The sequence below is a fragment of the Phallusia mammillata genome, chromosome 8 (assembly GCF_965637545.1).
Source record: "Phallusia mammillata chromosome 8, kaPhaMamm4.hap1.1, whole genome shotgun sequence".
NCBI lineage: Eukaryota > Metazoa > Chordata > Ascidiacea > Phlebobranchia > Ascidiidae > Phallusia > Phallusia mammillata.
This window is the reverse complement of record NC_137259.1, coordinates 8932983-8951159: the sequence shown is the minus strand read 5'-3', so window position 1 is coordinate 8951159 and position 18177 is coordinate 8932983. Positions and strand designations below refer to the sequence as shown.

General features: G+C 36.3%; 1 protein-coding gene across 2 annotated transcripts; it reads right to left on the bottom strand.

Moving 5' to 3' along the window:
* Positions 1–509: 509 nt before the first annotated feature.
* On the bottom strand, positions 510–17653 carry LOC145203803 (serine/threonine-protein kinase tousled-like 2). Of its 2 annotated transcripts, none has more exons than XM_080076113.1 (15): positions 17474–17653; positions 15979–16123; positions 12774–12931; positions 12550–12656; positions 11179–11281; positions 10552–10793; positions 9622–9754; positions 4564–4742; positions 3864–3945; positions 2954–3135; positions 2655–2824; positions 2209–2344; positions 2024–2141; positions 1859–1966; positions 510–1381 (listed from the first exon to the last, which is right to left on the bottom strand). In XM_080076113.1, exons 1-15 carry the CDS (start codon positions 17549–17551, stop codon positions 1235–1237), a joined length of 2088 nt encoding a protein of 695 aa, XP_079932239.1. In that variant the 5' UTR covers positions 17552–17653; the 3' UTR covers positions 510–1234. The 2 variants fall into 2 exon arrangements, with proteins under 2 accessions (XP_079932239.1, XP_079932238.1); XM_080076112.1 differs by having other exon boundaries at positions 15979–16129; positions 17474–17652.
* Between the last annotated feature and the right edge of the window lie 524 nt (positions 17654–18177).

Genomic DNA, 18177 nt, shown 5'->3' with positions numbered 1-18177 from the left:
TGGGTCGTTTGGGGTCAAACTTTAGGAGAATCAAATTCGGAACAATAACTAACATCTGTGCAAATTTGAATACATTTAAAGCACTCTTTTTTCACAAACGCATTTAACAAACCAGCGTTAGACAGAAACAAATATTTTGGGGTTTAAGGGGTGAAAATGGGTAAATCTTTTTTTAGGGTACAAAATTCTTTGAAATACCTTTTCAGAGATATTGCACCAAACAACAAAGCATATAACTCCTAAATGAAGTACTTTAGCAAGTATAGCCGTTTTAAAAATTCCACGTTTTGGGGGGCTGTGGGTGAACCGAAGGATCAAACGGGGTCAAAATTCACATGGACCATCTTTAGACCAATATCTATAATGTGTGTAAATTTGAAAAAGTTTTAACCATTCATAGAAGGGGACCCATAATAAGCGCCATTGTTTTCCTTCGCATGGTTCCAAATAACCCAGAAAAGTTACAATCTGTCGCGTATTTTTAGTCAAAATGGGCAAGAGTCAATTAATGCAAAGAACGAGAAAATTTTATTGAAGCGTGATCCATCGACAAAAGCCAGGCAAAAATAAGCACCAACACCAATGCACGACTTGACACGAACCAATACCAACTTCAGCATATCGTATACTTGATTTATAACAGTAAATTCTACCAGTATGATTTACATTTCATGGCCGATTTTAGCTTAATTTCGTCAGCACATGAAAAAACATTGTAATGCCATGGTTTGGACCAGTTACTAGCGTTTAATTTAAATCACATTATTTGTCCTCAACATTTCATTTTCACAGAGTTAAGTCCCCTTATCTTATTGTGTAATTAATTTAATTAATTATTAGTCCCAGTTAAAATTTGCAACAAACTATTTTATAAGCTCAAAAACATGTTTTAACAAACGTTTGTTAGCAAACGAAGATATCGCAGGACATGAAATCGAACGGTTTTATAGATAGGTGATGTTTTGTATAAAGTTGTATATTTCCAAATCCTTAAAAACACAGCGTTACAGCAAGTTGCACAAACCAAACTTGGCCAAGCTTGTCGATGACATTGAAGTAAAGCAAACCAGAATGAAAACATGCCGTTCCACAGATGCCAATTCACTTAAAGATCATTACGTTTTTTACACCATGAACTTTACTCACGATTGTATTTAAGGCATGGTGACATCCAGACTGCGAACATAAACAGTGTAAAAATGTCTGGTCAGTCAATGATGGCACTTAGCATTTACTATAAGGCTGGCCCGTTTTGATTGCTATTGGCACTGGACGCAGTACCACGCTTTCCAGCGGAAGGCTTAAGATAAGGATGATCCGCAAGTTGAAATACATCTGCGCGGTCTTCTTTGTGGTACATTAAACATCGACGTATGAAAGACTGCAAAGCACGAAAAAATATATATTTCACGTTTTGGTGGTCTGTGGGTTAACATATGGACCAATCTCGTAGGAAAAGCTACGAAAACGGAGTGTCCTCGTTCAGAAAGAATTAGTTTGTTCGTTGCCATGAAAATTAAAATGTTTTTTTAGCTAAAAAAATTTGCTGTTTGCGTTTTTGTTTTGACCCCCCCAACTAAGCTACTTAAGCGCTGTACAATACATCTGTCGCTATTTTGAATGTTCCAATAATTGCTGATGGTGACATAAGTGGTTGTTTTCAAATGTTTGTAATAAAATATCATTCACTATGTACAAGCTCTGTTGCGGCATTTTGATGTCAAGCTACTTTTCAAGTCCGCGCCTGGTGTTCCTACGATAATGAGATATAACTGCTCAAACGATAAATTGTCGATATACTGCATTTAAGTGCAAAACAGATAAAGATTGATTGGACCTAAAAACATTGCCATCTCACCTTTGCTTCAGCACTCACTGTCGGTTTGTTAGGAAAGGAAACTTCAGTGGCTCGCAAAATCGTGTTTTGTTTTAATATCGCTTCTTGCGTCAGATTGTGTCCAAAAGGCTAAAAACAAGTTGGTTTAAAACGAAAGCGAAAAAATAGAATCCACAAAAATCTTACCTTTTTTCCGTAAAGACACTGATAGAATATGACTCCAACTGACCAGACATCGACCTTATTGTCAATTTTCGGTGGTTGACCTCCAGGCCCGCGCACAAAACATTCTGGGGGCAAATACCTGGACCAACATAAATATTTAAAACTATAACTTCGTCCGTGGGGGAAATAAAATACAAAAGACTCACCAATATGTTCCTGCGCCTTGCGAAGTCAAATCCATTCCATCTCCAGGACTCAAACCTTCATCAAACTGTTTGGAAAGACCGAAGTCGGTAACTTTGACATCACCACAAACTGTACCATGACACAACAGTATATTGCCTAAAAATATGAAAACAATAAAGTACATACTCTTTTTTTGCAAATAGATCTACAAATGGTACTGGTCGTTCTTAAAAAAATATAACTACCGATTTGTATACGATGTGCTAGTTTTAAAGAAAGTCGTTGCGAAATATTTACAATATTTTTCAAGGATGCTAAAAAAACGGTCGGATGTAAATGCATTGCACAGCAAGAAACGATTAATCAAACATTTACACAGATTAAACTTTTGTTTTATAACAATTATTCTGAAACATCAGTGGGTCCACATGTGCGTCTCAACACCAACATTTGCAACATATTTTACCTGGCTTTAAATCGTAGTGAATGACAGATCGTTCAAGTGAATTCAAATAGACAAGTGCAGATACAACTTGCATGATGATGGTCCTTGCCTCCTTTTCTCCCATCAAACGATGTTCTTTCAAGTAAAAATCTAAATCGTTCCCACCGCAGAATTCCAACACAGTACAAAATCTGCAGATAGAACACAGCAAAGACTTTAAGAACAGAGTGGATTTCTGCTTTTTTCGCAGCATTGTTTGATTATGCCAATAGTTCGTCCAAGGATTATAAGCAAGGCAGTTGATTTTGATGAGATCTTACGTGTTAATGTCGACTTCAAATCTATCATAAAGGCTGACAATTCGTGGATGGTTAACACTGCGATGAATATCAGCTTCGCGGTTTGCATGTCTGGCATAATCCAGTTTCTTCTGCTCATGCCACTCGCGATTAAGATGATGAATTTTCACAGCAACATAGCGCAATTCTTCAAGGTCAAAGCCCTGGAAAATGAATAGCAACGCTTTAAATTCTGCACAAAAAAGATATTTTTTATTTGTTAGAAAAAAAGTTTTGCCCCAAGTAAATACATTGGCGGTCGTAGACTCATGCGCAACAAACATATAAACACGTTATTGGCAATAGGATGTCAAATATGATTACTTTTTTAAGCAAAAACCAAGGCTAAAGCTTACAAAATACGTAAACGACTGACTTTAATACACTGCGGGTTGGGGACGACTGGGTTGGGGATGTGTGATAGCAATTAAAACACCACCACAAAGGCATGTTGTACAAAAAAATGTTTTATTACAAAAACATAAAATTTAATCAACATTTATGGGCTAATGGCGTGACAGATCTAGGATTACCCTTGAAACACTTTTAACCATTGTCCACCAGCATTCAGATAAGTAACAATTACAAAGATTGTTGTTGTGGTTATGTATTTATGCACTTGCAAGATCTAAATAAACAATGTGCTAAACTTCTGAAAAAAACAAACAAATGTAACAACTACATAAAAATGTATGTGACAGTGTCATTTAAATCAAGTAATCACAATGTGTCAATAGTACATTGAGAAAAAAACAAAAACAGACCAACTGTAATCAAAATGCCACCTCTTGAAATAGAAAAGGGGTTCATACTAATTTTTTTTAAGGCACATTGGAACCAAAAACACATATGATATTAAAAAACATCTCATGCACCTAAACACATCAGTTACCTTGTAAACTTCACTAAATCCTCCTTTACCAAGCAAAGACAGAAGGAGATATTGATCATTTAAAACTGGATTGTCTTTGAAACTGCAAAAAAGAAACATTTTTTAATATAAACCAAATGAAATATAGGTCTGGCAGAAACTAAAACTTGCATCACTAGTTATAACTAGAGATGTACCGAATATTCGGTTTGCCGAATTTATTCAGCCGAATCGGCCACTTTTGCAAAGATTCGGTTTCGGCCGAATAATTTGTTGCGATTCGGCCGAAACCGAATCTTTTACGAACTCATATTTAAAGCGTTAAACGTGTCTTTTCTGCTTAGTACCAAAAATCGCGCCAATCATTATCTTTTTTATCACATTATCGTTTTTACCACTGCAGACAACTAATCAGTAATTCATTGTCGGGTTGGCAATCATGCTTGAGGCAATGTTAAACCCCACAGAACTAAAATAGGGACGAAACACAACCATTCTGCACTAATTGCCTGGTAGATAAACTTATATTTTCATGTCAAACGCGTAGCGTAGGACTTCGCGTGACGTCATAAACGATTCGGTTGATTCGGCCGAAAAGTCGAAATTTCGCCGATTCGGTACAACACTAGTTATAACCCAGATCCAACTTAATGCATACAAATCAAATGGACTATAGTTAACTTGGCCAAAAGAAAAATTAGAAATATCCAGCTTTTCCCACCATGAATTATCCTCATTTGAGATTCTTTTCAATTCTCTAATGTGAAGACTTCTTTCCCTCTCAAGTCGCTCGAGTTCAAATTGCAGTTCATTTTCATCTCGCTTTACTGCAGACAGCCTTTGTCGCAAAACTTCATCACGTTCATGATATTCTTGCACTGACAATAAATCTTTGGGTTCCTACACAAAGACAATAATCAGCAAATTAAAAATAATGAAAAAAAAAATCGTCCACCAATAGAGTTTGTTAATGTAAGTAAAGTTAGACTACACTAAGCCTGCTATAAACATATTACCTAGAGCAGGGGTTCCCAACCTGTGGTACGGTTTTTCAGGTTCCGTTTTTTTTCACAAAAACAAAATACAGGTCATGTCAATTGTCAACATGAAGCACAGTTGCTTTGAAAACCCGTATAAAGCTGTGGGACAGTGGGCGTTAATTATGTTGCTCTTGATAGATATAATCTACTGTTTTATAGCTTAAGCTACAAATGGTGTTGAATAATGCTGGTTGTAAGCTAACGATAGATCGGAATAAAATGTTCAACTAGAATAGTGGTTTTCCTATATATTGCTGGGTTATATATACTACATCATATTTAATGATGTATCACATATTCCATTTACTATATTTATAATGGATATATATTTGGCACCTACATTTCATTGGGTCCCTATCTTTTTCCTGACACTTTATAACCTAATTGTTTCTGCAAGCATAATCTAATGGGTCCCCACACATATGCATATGCGATTTGGTAACAGTAAAAATAGGGCACAATCACTGTTAGATATTTACCAATTTACTATACACATCATTTGATCTACATATATGATTGTTTTTGCAAGCAAAAACGAATGGGTCCCCATATGCGCGTTTGTGCGGATTTATGGTAAACAAACATCCTGGTTATTTTTAGATTTTTAAGGACAAGCTTAACCAACTTTAGCCTTAACCCAAAAAGTTTTGTCCATATTGTTTTTGCATCATTATTGTCATATAATTACAAAAAAACAGTAAATAGGAAAAAATAACAGGAAATACTTTCAATTTATTCTCATGCTTTGACCTTGATATTGTCGTTCAAGGTCAGTTTTTAAACACAATTTTCCAAAACTTAAAATGTGCTTGATAACTTAATAAAACGACATAGCATAGCTGCGCAAAAACAGCTGATTTCTAATCACCGACACGACTGCCTCATAAAACGTCGGTCCGGACGTCAAGCTGAGCACTCCCGCTGCATTCACCCGCCTTAATCGTAAACAAGTGAATTACTCCCTTGAGAGTTGATACTTCTATCTGACTGAGAAAATGGTCACGTAACGACTGCGTTCATGCGTGAAGCAGAGGCATTTTTTTCTATGCGCCACTATGGTCAATCACTCCCATTGTGTCAGCTGTGCAGTGAGCGACAGGCAAATACGGTCATGACGTCATACGCATCGCCTGTCCCTGCCGTGACCCCGCAGCGTTAACGTTTACAGCGCAATATCACTAACACCGTATCATCTCAATTCCAACCAGAGAGAAAATGGTCAAGTGACGACTGCGTTCATGCGTGAAGCAGAGGCATTTTTCCATGTGCCACTATCGTCAATCACTCCCATTGCGTCAGCTGTGCACTGAGCGAGCACAAATATGACAGAAGACAGCATGTAAAAACATATTTTTACTATTACTGAGCCGATTTCACTGAAATTTTTACCAGCCAACAAGGAGCACCCTATCCACAGCTGTTAAAAATTTCAGCAGGTTAAGTCTTGTATTTCTGGCCTCAATAACATGTGAACAAACAAACAAATATTTGGGGGTAAAGGGGTGAAAATGGATATATACAACTTCAAGTTACAAAATAGTTTAAAATACGCTGCAATGTACCAATCAAAAAGTATGAAACTCCAGAAACATCTGCTTTAGCAAGTATAGCCGTTTCAAAAATTTCACGTTTTGGGGGGCTGTGGGTGAACCGAGGGGTCAAACGGGGTCAAAATTCACATGGACCATCGTTTGACCAATATCTATAATAAGAGTAAATTTGAGAAAGTTTGAACCATTCTTTCTTGACCAAAACGTGGGAACAAATCTGCGTTAAAAAATTCACGTTTTGGGGGGCTGTGGGTGAACTGAGGGATCAAATGAGGTCAAAATTCACATGGACCATCTTTAGACCAATATCTATAATGTGTGTAAATATGAAAAAGTTTGAACCATTCTTTCTTGATCAAAACGTGGGAACAAATCCGCGTTAAAAATTTCACGTTTTGGGGGGCTGTGTGTGAACCGAGGGATCAAACGGGGTCAAAATTCACATGGACCATCTTTAGACCAATATCTGTAATGTGTGCAAATTTGAAAAAGTTTGAACCATTCTTTCTTGACCAAAATGTGGGAACAAATCCGCGTTAGAAAGAAAAAAAGAAAAAAAGAAAAAAGAAAAAAAGAAAAAAAATATAGACAAAAACAATATGTGTCCCCTTCAGGGAAGGGGACCCATAATAACAGTTACATTTGAAGAGGTAGTTTATGCTTCATAGTAGGCTATAGTTCTCTGAAAGTACCGATACTGGTGGTAATGTGATAATGCAGGAACGTGAGCAGCAAAAATGCAATAAACTAAATTTGAAAAAGTTGTAACTAACACATTGTTACCAACTTTAGACTATCACATTTGTAGGTTTGGCTATTTTAGTGGACAGTAAACAAAAATCTCATCAAATTTAGTTGTGGTGCTTTAGTGTTATTTTAGTAGGCCAATATTCTTCTTCTGAACAATATATATTTCGATCAAGTTAGTTGTTTTGCAAGAAGTGGTACGTGTGACAGCACAGACCGTCCAAGTGGTACGAGATCATAAAAAGTTTGGGAACCCCTGACCTAGAGTGACCCTTGAAAATAGTTTTATTGTAAATTGTCTCAAGCCATCAGGTTTGAAACACTGATTCCAGTAAAAAAAGCCATGCATTCATTTATTTATTTATGTATTATTACTGCTATAAACAGTAAAAAATGTAAAATTTGTAAAATTGATCTAAGTATATTTATCAGTGTTTTATACCGGAACGGAACGAAACCAAATAACGTTATTCGTTCTGAGCAAATTATTTATTTCGTTATTTCGTTTTGGACCGATATTTTCATTTCGTTCTGGTCTGACCGAAATAAAATTATAACGGTATTTTTCGGTATTCCGGTCTTAAAAAAGAACAATCTACTGGGTCCCCACACATATGCATATGCGATTTGGTAACAGTAAAAATAGGGCACAATCATTGTTAAACTGGAATAGAATTATGATTTTTAATCCACACATAGCATTCCCTGGCGCCGTTAAGTTTATACATACCAACAATATGATTGCTTAGATGGGATTTTATGTCCAAAACTGGTTCTGAAACGGTTTTATTAACGCTTTAAGTTTGAGAAGTCATGTTACACAGGTGTAACAAATCGTGCTGCGTTGTTGCTCTGCGTTTCAAAACACGAATAAGTGGACCTACATTAACATTTACAGCGCAATATAACTAACATCGTAACATCTTAATTCCAACCAGTGAGAAAATGGTCAAGTGATGACTGCGTTCATGTGTGAAGCAGAGGCATTTTTTTCCATGTGCCACTATCGTCAAGCACTCCCATTGCATCAGCTGTGCACTGAGCGAGCACAAATTTGACAAAAGACAGCATGTAAAAACATATTTGGGGCTGTAAGAGTAATTACTGAGCCAATTGCACTGAAATTTTTAACAGCCAACAAGGAGCACCCTATCCATAGCTCTTTAAAATTTCAGCAGGTTAAGTCTTGTATTTCTGACCTCATTAACATGTGAACAAACAAACAAATATTTGGGGGTAAAGGGGTGAAAATGGATATATACAACTTCAAGTTACGAAATACTTTAAAATACGCTGCAATGTACCAATCAAAAAAGTATGAAACTCCAGAATCATCTGCTTTAGCCAGTATAGCGGTTTTAAAAATTTCACATTTTGGGGGGCTGTGGGAGAACCGACGGATCAAACGGGGTCAAAATTCACATGGACCATCTTTAGACCAATATCTATAATGTGTGTAAATTTGAGAAACAAGTTGACTAAACTCCAAGCGTGTATTTGGATTCATGAATACTTACATACTTTTTAAAGTGTATCAATTCGAATTGAATTCGAATTAACAGTTTCAGTTATTTGTATTCACAAATTGTTTAGTTGTTGTAAGAAGCAAACAATTCGAATGCACCGATTCTGGTATAAAAAACATTTTGGTTTATGCGTTGCAAGTTTATCGGTAAAAATGTAAACCAACGAGCTTTGTTTTGCCACATTAGCTTGACTGATTTAAATCTCCGTTATATAAATTTCCCCAAATTCACATGAGATGTTTGCTTCTAAAACACGCTTCATCTGTCATGTGCTGAGAACAACCTAATGTTGCAAGCTTTGTAACACAATTGCATTTATGTAACGTCACAATTAAAGTTCTATGTGTCATTGTTTCGTAACATAAACAAAAACTTGTCAAATTAGGTCACATTCACTGCCAAATCGAATTGTATTCGAATCTATTTGGCAAAAATATGTGGCAACATATTCTCGACTATTCCTAGTCTGGAGGTAATCCGCAATTCGAATTGTATTCGTAAAAATGTAGTTATGTGTTCGATTTTACTAATCTTACGTTGCCAAAGGCCGACAACAATTCGAATTGTATTTGTAAAAAATTATTGTGTATTTGAATTTGCAAATTCTTAGGTTGGCAAAGACCCGCAACAATTTGAACAGTATTCGAATGAATTTACTCAAGCTTTTGTATTCATGAGTTGTTGATTTAAAAGTTAACATTAACTATTCGAATTGTATTCATGCACTATCGAACGACTACAGCACGAAGGTGGTAAAACCTGTATTCGAATACGAATTGCCCCGTGTCTGGTGATGAACCAACCAAATCAAATAGTGTTTCAAGTTTGTATCAGTCCCAAAGGGTTAAGATGCACCCAGACAATTCATTAGTTTGCATTGTCACAAATTCCAAAACCCACTAATAACTTTCTGTACCTTTGGTCTTGTAAATCCATCACCTTCAGGATTGTTTGCTTTTCGTGCTGCATTTGCTGAAGGTTTTCTCTTGTTCAAAATTTTTCTTGCTTTTTCAATGTCCTCCTTTTCTCGGTTAATTTTTTCCTTTTTTCTTGTGAAACAAAATCAAATAAATTGAGCAGAATAGTTTTGTCTGAAATATTGGTTATTTATGTTTATTTGCATACTGAACTAAAGCCAGGGGTGGGCAACCCCTGGCACAAACCACTATTACCCACACAAATGTTGGCACATGAAGCTATTACCACATGGAAATAACAAGTAAATCGGCACATGTTGCCGACCCCTGGACTAAGCTATAAAAACAATATGGTACAAATAAATAAAGTGACTTTTTTTCTATAGTGACCAATGCCTGGTAAATGTTAACCACCTACACCATGTCCAAAACTTAGAATGAATAAACATTTGTTGCCTTATTTAAATTGTGTTTCGATCTTTACCTGGCATTAAAAACATAATTGTTTCTCTCAACATAAAAGCCCCACTCTTGTACACATGTGTCCAACATAGACGTATTGGTAACAATAAGAATATTCAACCAAGTTCAGATTTAGAGGGACAAATGTGTAAAAAAGCGAAAATGCAATTTTTTACCAAAATTGTTTCACAAACACTAATAATGACTGTTCAATGACATGTTAAAGCTGTTTCAGTTATGTGTATTTCAACCTTGATGTTCAACAAACAACATTTAGCCAGATGTAAACAAAACCAATGATACCTTGCGCCAAATCTGAAAATCAAAACCACATAGCAATGAACATTAGGTTTTTGTTCCACCTAGGTCCTGCAATACTTAATCAGTATCAAACAATTAAAAAAAAAATGTGCAAAAGTGCTAATCTAAAAACACTGTGAGGAGGAACAAATATAAAACTTTCTTACAGGCCCAGATCAGCAAATGCCCATCCATTGGTCCAGGATTCTTGGTAGCCTGTGCCCTGACGAGAAAATTGTCCAAGTCTCAATCGTCCTTCCATTGCTTTTTTTCTTGCTTCAATTTTTTCTTTCTTTGATTTTTCAACTAAAAGATCTTTGCAAACTTTGAGACAGTGAATCAGCTGAACTTTGCATTTTTTCATTATTGCATCAGACTCTTTGAGATGAAATTCCAAATCCTGCTTTTGCTAAAATTAGAATGAAGTAAACGTGAATTCGTTTTAATGTATGTTATTTACAAAGCATACTACAGTAGAAACTAACATAGATTACAAACTGTATTAACTAGGACAGTGGTTCCCAACCTTTTTGTCTTGTGCACCCTTTATTGTGATACAAATTACAAAATCCCCACCCCCTAGTGGGGAATTCCCCCCTGGTTGGGAACCACTGAACTGGGATAACTAGGGTTAGATAATCTTCCATAGATTATTGTAAAGAAAAAAAAAACTATTCCGCAAGAAAAAACTATAAAACAAACTTTGTTTGATATGATAACAAAAATGCATTGTTATGCTAGTTTATTTCCATTCGTTTTATTAAATTCTACAATTGCCAGGTTATTTTATTTACCCGTGTAACTTCATCAAGTTTTTTGCTTTTTTCAGTTGCATGACCAGAGTTTACTGTTTGCAAGTGAGAAATATCGTGGAAAGTCATTTCACTTTGCGTAGACCTGAGAAAAAACAAATTTTATGTCATCTGTTACACCAGGGGTCTCCAACTCAAAGTTTGTCCTGGGCCAATTTTCGAACTGCTTTGAAGCCGCGGGCCATATGCGCCCTTAGATGTCAAAACGCTTTTAAAGATCTTGCTACTGCACCCTACACCACTCTATCATTCTTGGCCAGATCTTTCCAAACCAAAGTCTCTGGTTCTTTACTGGTTGACGGCACTATTTTCGTCGACCTCCAAGAGGTTGTCTTTACAATCTTACTTGCGTGTTTAAGGCTTGTTTATTTCACCACAAGTAACAATGAAAGCAATTGTTTGCGCATAATTCATATCTTGGTTTTGTCCGTGATGTCACAAACCGCTCTTAGATCATTGATATGTGTTACCAAGCAAATCATATTTAGGTGAAATGAATCCTAAAAGCTGTAGTGGCAAATCTGAAAATTACTTTAAGCAGCTTAAAACTTCGTTTTTCTAAGGTGTTTGATTGGCTTTAGCATTGAATTTATCTTGGACCGCGAGTCCAATTTGTTTCTTAAGAAAATTAAATGGTTTGGAAACTACTATCCTAGGCTTTTGAAACAATTTATGCGGCCCACTCAAGTATCAATAAAATGTTGGTTCGCCTTCATAAACATAAATGTTCCTTATCCATAAGCTAAACCTATACAGCAGTGGTCGGCAACCTTTTTGGCGACGCGTGCCAATTTACTTGTTATTTCCATGTGTTAATGACCTCGCGTGCCAACGTTTTTCTAAATAATAATGGTTCGTGCCAGCTGATATCAATAATAAAGAGGAAGCAGAGTGTTTTGTGCATGCAAGCTTGAATTTTAACACAATGGAATGAAAAAACTGAAAACAAGCAGTGAAACAGGTTTAATTGTTACTTCAATATTAACACGCAAATCGGTTGGCGTGCCATAAAAAAGTGCCAGGGGTTGCCGACCCCTGCTATACAGTAAACACAAAAAACTTAACGGATTCTGAAGTTTACGCTTTGATGATCAGACTAAGTTCGCATTGTTTCATCACAATTATGCATCACAAACGTTGAATTTTTTAAATTGTGTTATATGGGTGTGAGTTAAAGTTTCATTACTTTTCTTTTGTTAAACACTCGACGGATGAATAAATCAAAAACAGTTGGTCGTATTTGACAGGATATTAATATTTTTTAATTTACTAATGACGCGGCGGACCACAGAAAATTGCCTCCGCGTGCTGGAGACCCTGTGTTACACTATGCAAACAAGTTAATTGTTGTACCTTGTCTCTTTTGCAACATGTCGCTTCTGTTGCAGGTGAACAAGGCCTGAATAATCAATGTTGCTACTTGAGTTGTTCCCATGTCTGGATGATGGAGAAGAACGAAGCTGTAAACAAATTCAGATAAAGTTTGGTTAACTCAGGTAATGTCACAGATAGAAGATTTAGACTAGGGGAAGAAAGTAAAAAAATATCAAATTTTGGACCTACAATAGCCTACTTACAGGGTTCACCAGCCCAGTTGGTGACATTATAAGACGGTCATTTTGAGAAGAAGGATTTCTAGCAGGACTGGTGGCAGGTTCAAAATAATCGTTGATTTTCTTTGAGTTTGTCGAGTTGGCTCCCACTTTCTTTGCATTTTGAGACAGGTTTTCTGCAGCTAAAATGCAAATTTTGTCCCCAAATACATTTTAAAAATATTGTAACTGGGTGCTGAAACTTACATAAAGACGCACAGCACTGTATGCACCAACAAAGAACAACTAAGGCATATTATTGTAATTTGTAACCATATGACTTTTTCTGTGTTTAAATAACCTTGTATGTGAAGCTGACAGGTACAAATGATGTATAAATATATATATATGTAACAGTAAGTTTGCAGCCTTTGCCAATTACTGCATTTACATTTAAAAGGATGGATACAACTACATCTTTGCTGATTAAGCAGAATTTCAATATCAGCAGAATTGCAAAACAAATATATTTATAAAGGTAAGTAAACTTAAAGTAGAAGGGTGGCTTAGCACATTTTGTCGTTGCATTTACACTATAACCTATTTTAAAACATAAATATATTTCCTATGCTTATTTTGTATTGGGTATTAGCCATCGTCGTTTATAACCTTAGTTGTTTCTGCAGGCAGAAACTCATGGGTCCCCACACATGTAAAGTTAAAAATAGTGCATTTCAAAAGATAACCATAGTCCACATGCTACCCAAATTTTAGACAATGCCGACACTGTTTTAACTAATGGGGTTTTGCACTGAAATAAAAAATATGAAACCTCCATGACTCGATCAATAGTACTGCAAAATTTCAGCCCAATCTGCCTATGTTTAACATTTCGACCACTAGAGGTGTTTTGAGCAATAACCGTTAATGCTTCTAACGTCATAAGGCTTTTAACAACCCCCTAACTGCCATGGCACAAAAACGTTCACCAATCAATCCACAAAGTCACAAACAAGTAACATACAACTGGTTGCCCTTGTAACACTATTGCGCCACAGAAATCTTTCGTCTGTGGTGCCCAGTAACATACAAATACGTTTTACACTTTGGGGGCTTGTGGGGTAAATGTTCGGGCTACAGGGCTGAACACAACAATCGACACCTATAAATGGCATACTCTACAAGCTATCCAAATTTCAGCCAATTCTGACACTGTTTACAAACTCACCGATTTTAGGGGGCTAGCAGGGTAAATACTGCGGTAATCAACAAAAACAAAGTGGGATGCATATCTACATACCTATATCTACTATATTTGTAAGTTTCATCCAAATCCATTAAACATTTGGTGGAAAAATGAGTCGGACAAACTTTGGCAAGAAAATAACCCATTTTAGGGGGCTAGCAGGGTAAATACCGGGATTATCAACAAAAACAAAGTGGGATGCACATCTACATACCTATATCTACCATCTGTGTAAATTTCATCCAAATCCATCAAACATTTTACGAAAAAACGAGTCGGACAAACTTTGGGAAGAAAAAAAAAAGAAAAAAGGAAAACAAATTCGAGTAAAATCAATACGTGTCCCCTTCAGGGAAGGGGGCCCATAATGATGCATGTTGATTTTTGAAACATTTTTGGTCACAAAGTGGTAATTGCCCAACATCCATAAGCATTTTACAACGGAAAGGGTGGCTTATCACATTTTGTCAGTGCACATATGCACCATGGCCTATTTTGAGATGTTAATATTAGTGATGGGACGATACCAGGTTTTGAAGCGAGTACCGATACCGAGTACGAGTACCACATGTATATACCTTCGATACCGAGTACCGAGTACGATTACCGAGTACTTAAGTACAGTGTTGTACTTAGTTGTATATCACCTGCTAATTTATCTGCCATGGCCGGCATACAGGCGTGCACACACACATGCAGAAAAAAGTAATCTCCATAGGATAGCGAAAAAAATACGTAACCTGGCGGAACTTTTTCCCAAATTTGTACTGTCCGAAGCATATATTGGCACAAAGTTTTCAGTGTTCTTATAGTGTAAATCGGCCTTCGGTACTCGCATGTTGGTATCAAAAACTGAGACAAAATATTTCGATACCGAGTACGAGTAGTATCGATACCACTGAAATCGTTCAATACCATCGATACCGAGTACCGGGTACCCGTTCCATCACTAGTTAATATATTCCCTTTGCCTTTATGTAAATGGCAAATTCTACAAATTGTCAAAACAATGCCCATATTTCATTCTACAAAAACAATGCCCATATTTCATCCAATTCCGACATTGTTAAAAAAATTGATCTATTGTAAATTGTCAACTCAAAATGACATGAATACACTGTTGCTGCCAGGCAAAATGACATATTCTACAAACTGTCTAAATTCCATTCAATTCGAAAAAAATAATCATTTTGCAAACTAATGTAATACCAAACTACAGACCTGTCAAATTTTGTCTTAATCAGGTTAATATTGTTTAGTATTATGACCACTAGAGGTATTTTGGGAAACAGCCCTTAATGAGGTCTTTCACATCCCTCTAACTTTCATCTGCAAAAACAACCACCATTTAATGAAACACAAGTACATATGTTTATGAGACCATTACACCACCCCAACCATCCCCATGACTATATTTACTAGCTGGGAAAGTTTTAACCAAATCCATCAAACATTCCATGGCTAAAGAGGGTGGGCAAACTGTGGGGAAACAAATAAGAAAAAGGAAAACACAAACATGGAGACCAATAAAAACAGAGGGAAGCCTCTTTCCTTGAGGGGGAACTACAACTATTATTTAAACAAGAAGATCAGCTTAGCAGTCAAAACTTTTCTAGAAGGTTTAGCAATTTAAACAAGTCTCCTATAGAAAAAGTTTGTTGTTTTACATTATAATGGCATTAAAATGAAGCACAGTTTGGATTTGTGCAGTTTAGGACAACACCAATGGCAATAATATAGTTACAAACAAAATGGCTCATTGTCACATTTTGCCAAAGCGTTACAGATAGAAAAGATAAAAACATAATTAGGATAAAAATTGGTATTTTAAAAATGGAAAATAAAAGCGATGGAAAGTAACAAGCAAGGTAATAAATGACATGTCAAAATGCCCACCTTTTTCAATTATTTTACATGTGCCTACAAAATTATGACAAAAAGTGTTTCAAACAATATATCATGCCACAAGTTATATATTTGCAAATTTACTTAAACAAGGTTTACCTTTCCTTTTTCTACCTCTAGTTGTCTCGCCTTTCTCATTTTGTTCAGGTGTGGAAGTAAAGCCCAAAGCACTATCAGTTTCCTTATCGCTATTTGCCCCAGCACCCAATGAACTTCCTGTACTCATGTTTGACTCCGATCCACTCTGCATCTTCACAAAATAACTTTTTTTACTACCTACCTATTTCAAAAAAAAATTGAGTTATCAGGATTTTAGGATTGCCATAAATAATATTGCATAAACTGTTTACAGCAGTGGTAAGCAAACAACAGCCCAATGAATTGAGGTTGTGTGTGGAGCAGAAATGTTGGATTTCAAATTAAGTGTGACCTGGCAAAGTATTTAAGTGCAGTGCTAGTGGATCAATGCGCTGCATTTTTTTCTGCCATATACAACTGGAATCACTTTTTACTGGTACGCAACACAGTAAATAATACTTGTATGATATGAACGCACTCTCTGTGTTAGATCATGTTAATTGTTTTTGACCCATTAGTGATAAACATTGCACAATCCCAGTTTAAGGTAATAATTGAAATTTAGTCAACACTCTTGCACGCAGTGGCGTATCCAAGGGGGGGGGGGGTTTGGGGGTCCGGACCCCCCCCCACTTTTCAAAAAGTTGTGCATAAATTAAATAGGCCAAAATCGTTCCGTTTACCACTGCGTGATAACAGGGAGTCGTTATCTCAAAGACGCGAGCCTTCAATCTCTTGTATTCGCTTGTTATCTAATCGCCAATTGTGCTGTAACAAAGGTTTAATAAGGAGGTTTGTGTGCTAACAATCGGAAAGTTACGTTCCGGCTAGGACGCTGGTAGCAGTTTCTTGCTAAGTGGTAACTGCACTAAGTGCAACATATCAAACTGTTTTTGCATTTTAACAATGTAAAAGTGTTAAAAACGTGTAATGTTGTGTTGCTTTGATCCGCCAAACACGTAATAGTTTGTCAAAAACATTAGATCGTTGTAAATCGAGTTATGTTATTAGGGTAATTTGGTACTTACCAGGCACAATTTATGCCTTCTGCCGTTACCACCTTTAGTGCATTCGTATTTCGTGACTTTGCACTACTTAACAGTAGGATTACCGCTTCAGCAAGAGATTTAGTTCTTTACAAATCGGACCCTGTTTTTTTAAGCAACGATTTTGATTACGTGACAGTAACGCTTATTTTGCAGCTGCAGTTTGGCTGAGTAAGCTAGATAGCAGCGGCAAAATCAGAAAACTACAAAGCTTTTGCTAAAATTACCTGTTCTTCCTGTCAATTAGATGGGTAGAGAAACCGCCAAATTTGGAAAAAGTGCTTTGCCGCATAATGCGTTGTTCTGAACGACGTGTGACGTCATAATGACGTCATTTGGGATTTCCCCCCCAAAAAATTTTTTGACCCCCCCCTTTAAAAATTTCTGGATACGCCCCTGCTTGCACGTATATGAATTTGTAGACCACACATTTGAAAAATTTTATGGTTAAAAAATCTATTTTTAATTACCTTGGATGCACCCCAAAACCTTGCTTCCAGCAATTCCTGCTTCCGAGCATCTATTGTAAGATCCTCCATACCAGACATATTCTTATTGAATAGTAATTAGTATCGTAACCATTAAGATTTTCTCTGACAAAATTGTTAACTGCCAGCTTAACTGAAAAGTTAAGCCAAATATTAAACAACAATAATTATGAAATAGGTCACTTAACATAACAGAGCACGTCGGTGAAACAAAATAGACCAGAATGGATTTTTTAAGACCAATAACGATTATATATCAGTGGTAAGGAGCCCCGATATTTAAAGCCGATAATTTATTCGCAGTAAAATACCCAAATTTGTAGATTTTTAACGACAAAAAACTCCAACGTTGTTTAAAATGTAAAACATTGGGGATTGTTAGCATACAAAAATTGTAATTCAAAGGTTGTGCTTCGCTATACACATAAACAAACAAAACCCTATAAAAACGGAACTAACAAAAGACATGCTAGAACCTTGATACCAGATAGCAATTGAGCAATGCTTGCGTCAAGCAACAGTATAGAGAACAAAATATTTGGCTCCAGCTTGAACCATCTTCCGACTCAATGGTAGCCAAAAATATTATGGCTAGCCTAGAGAACAAAATATTTGGCTCCAGCTTTAGCCACCTTCCAACTCAATGTTAGCCAATAATAATGGCTACTACTGAGCCATCAAACTTT

Bases quoted from the DNA above. Each gene is read 5' to 3' on its own strand.
- LOC145203803 (XM_080076112.1), bottom strand. From the start codon at position 17,551: ATGTCTGGTATGGAGGATCTTACAATAGATGCTCGGAAGCAGGAATTG. The intron at 1,967-2,023 runs GTAAGATTTTTG...ACTTGTTTTTAG, and splicing joins AGTGTCTTTACGGAAAAAAG to CCTTTTGGACACAATCTGAC. The intron at 1,382-1,858 runs GTGAGATGGCAA...CGTGCTTTGCAG, and splicing joins CAGTGAGTGCTGAAGCAAAG to TCTTTCATACGTCGATGTTT.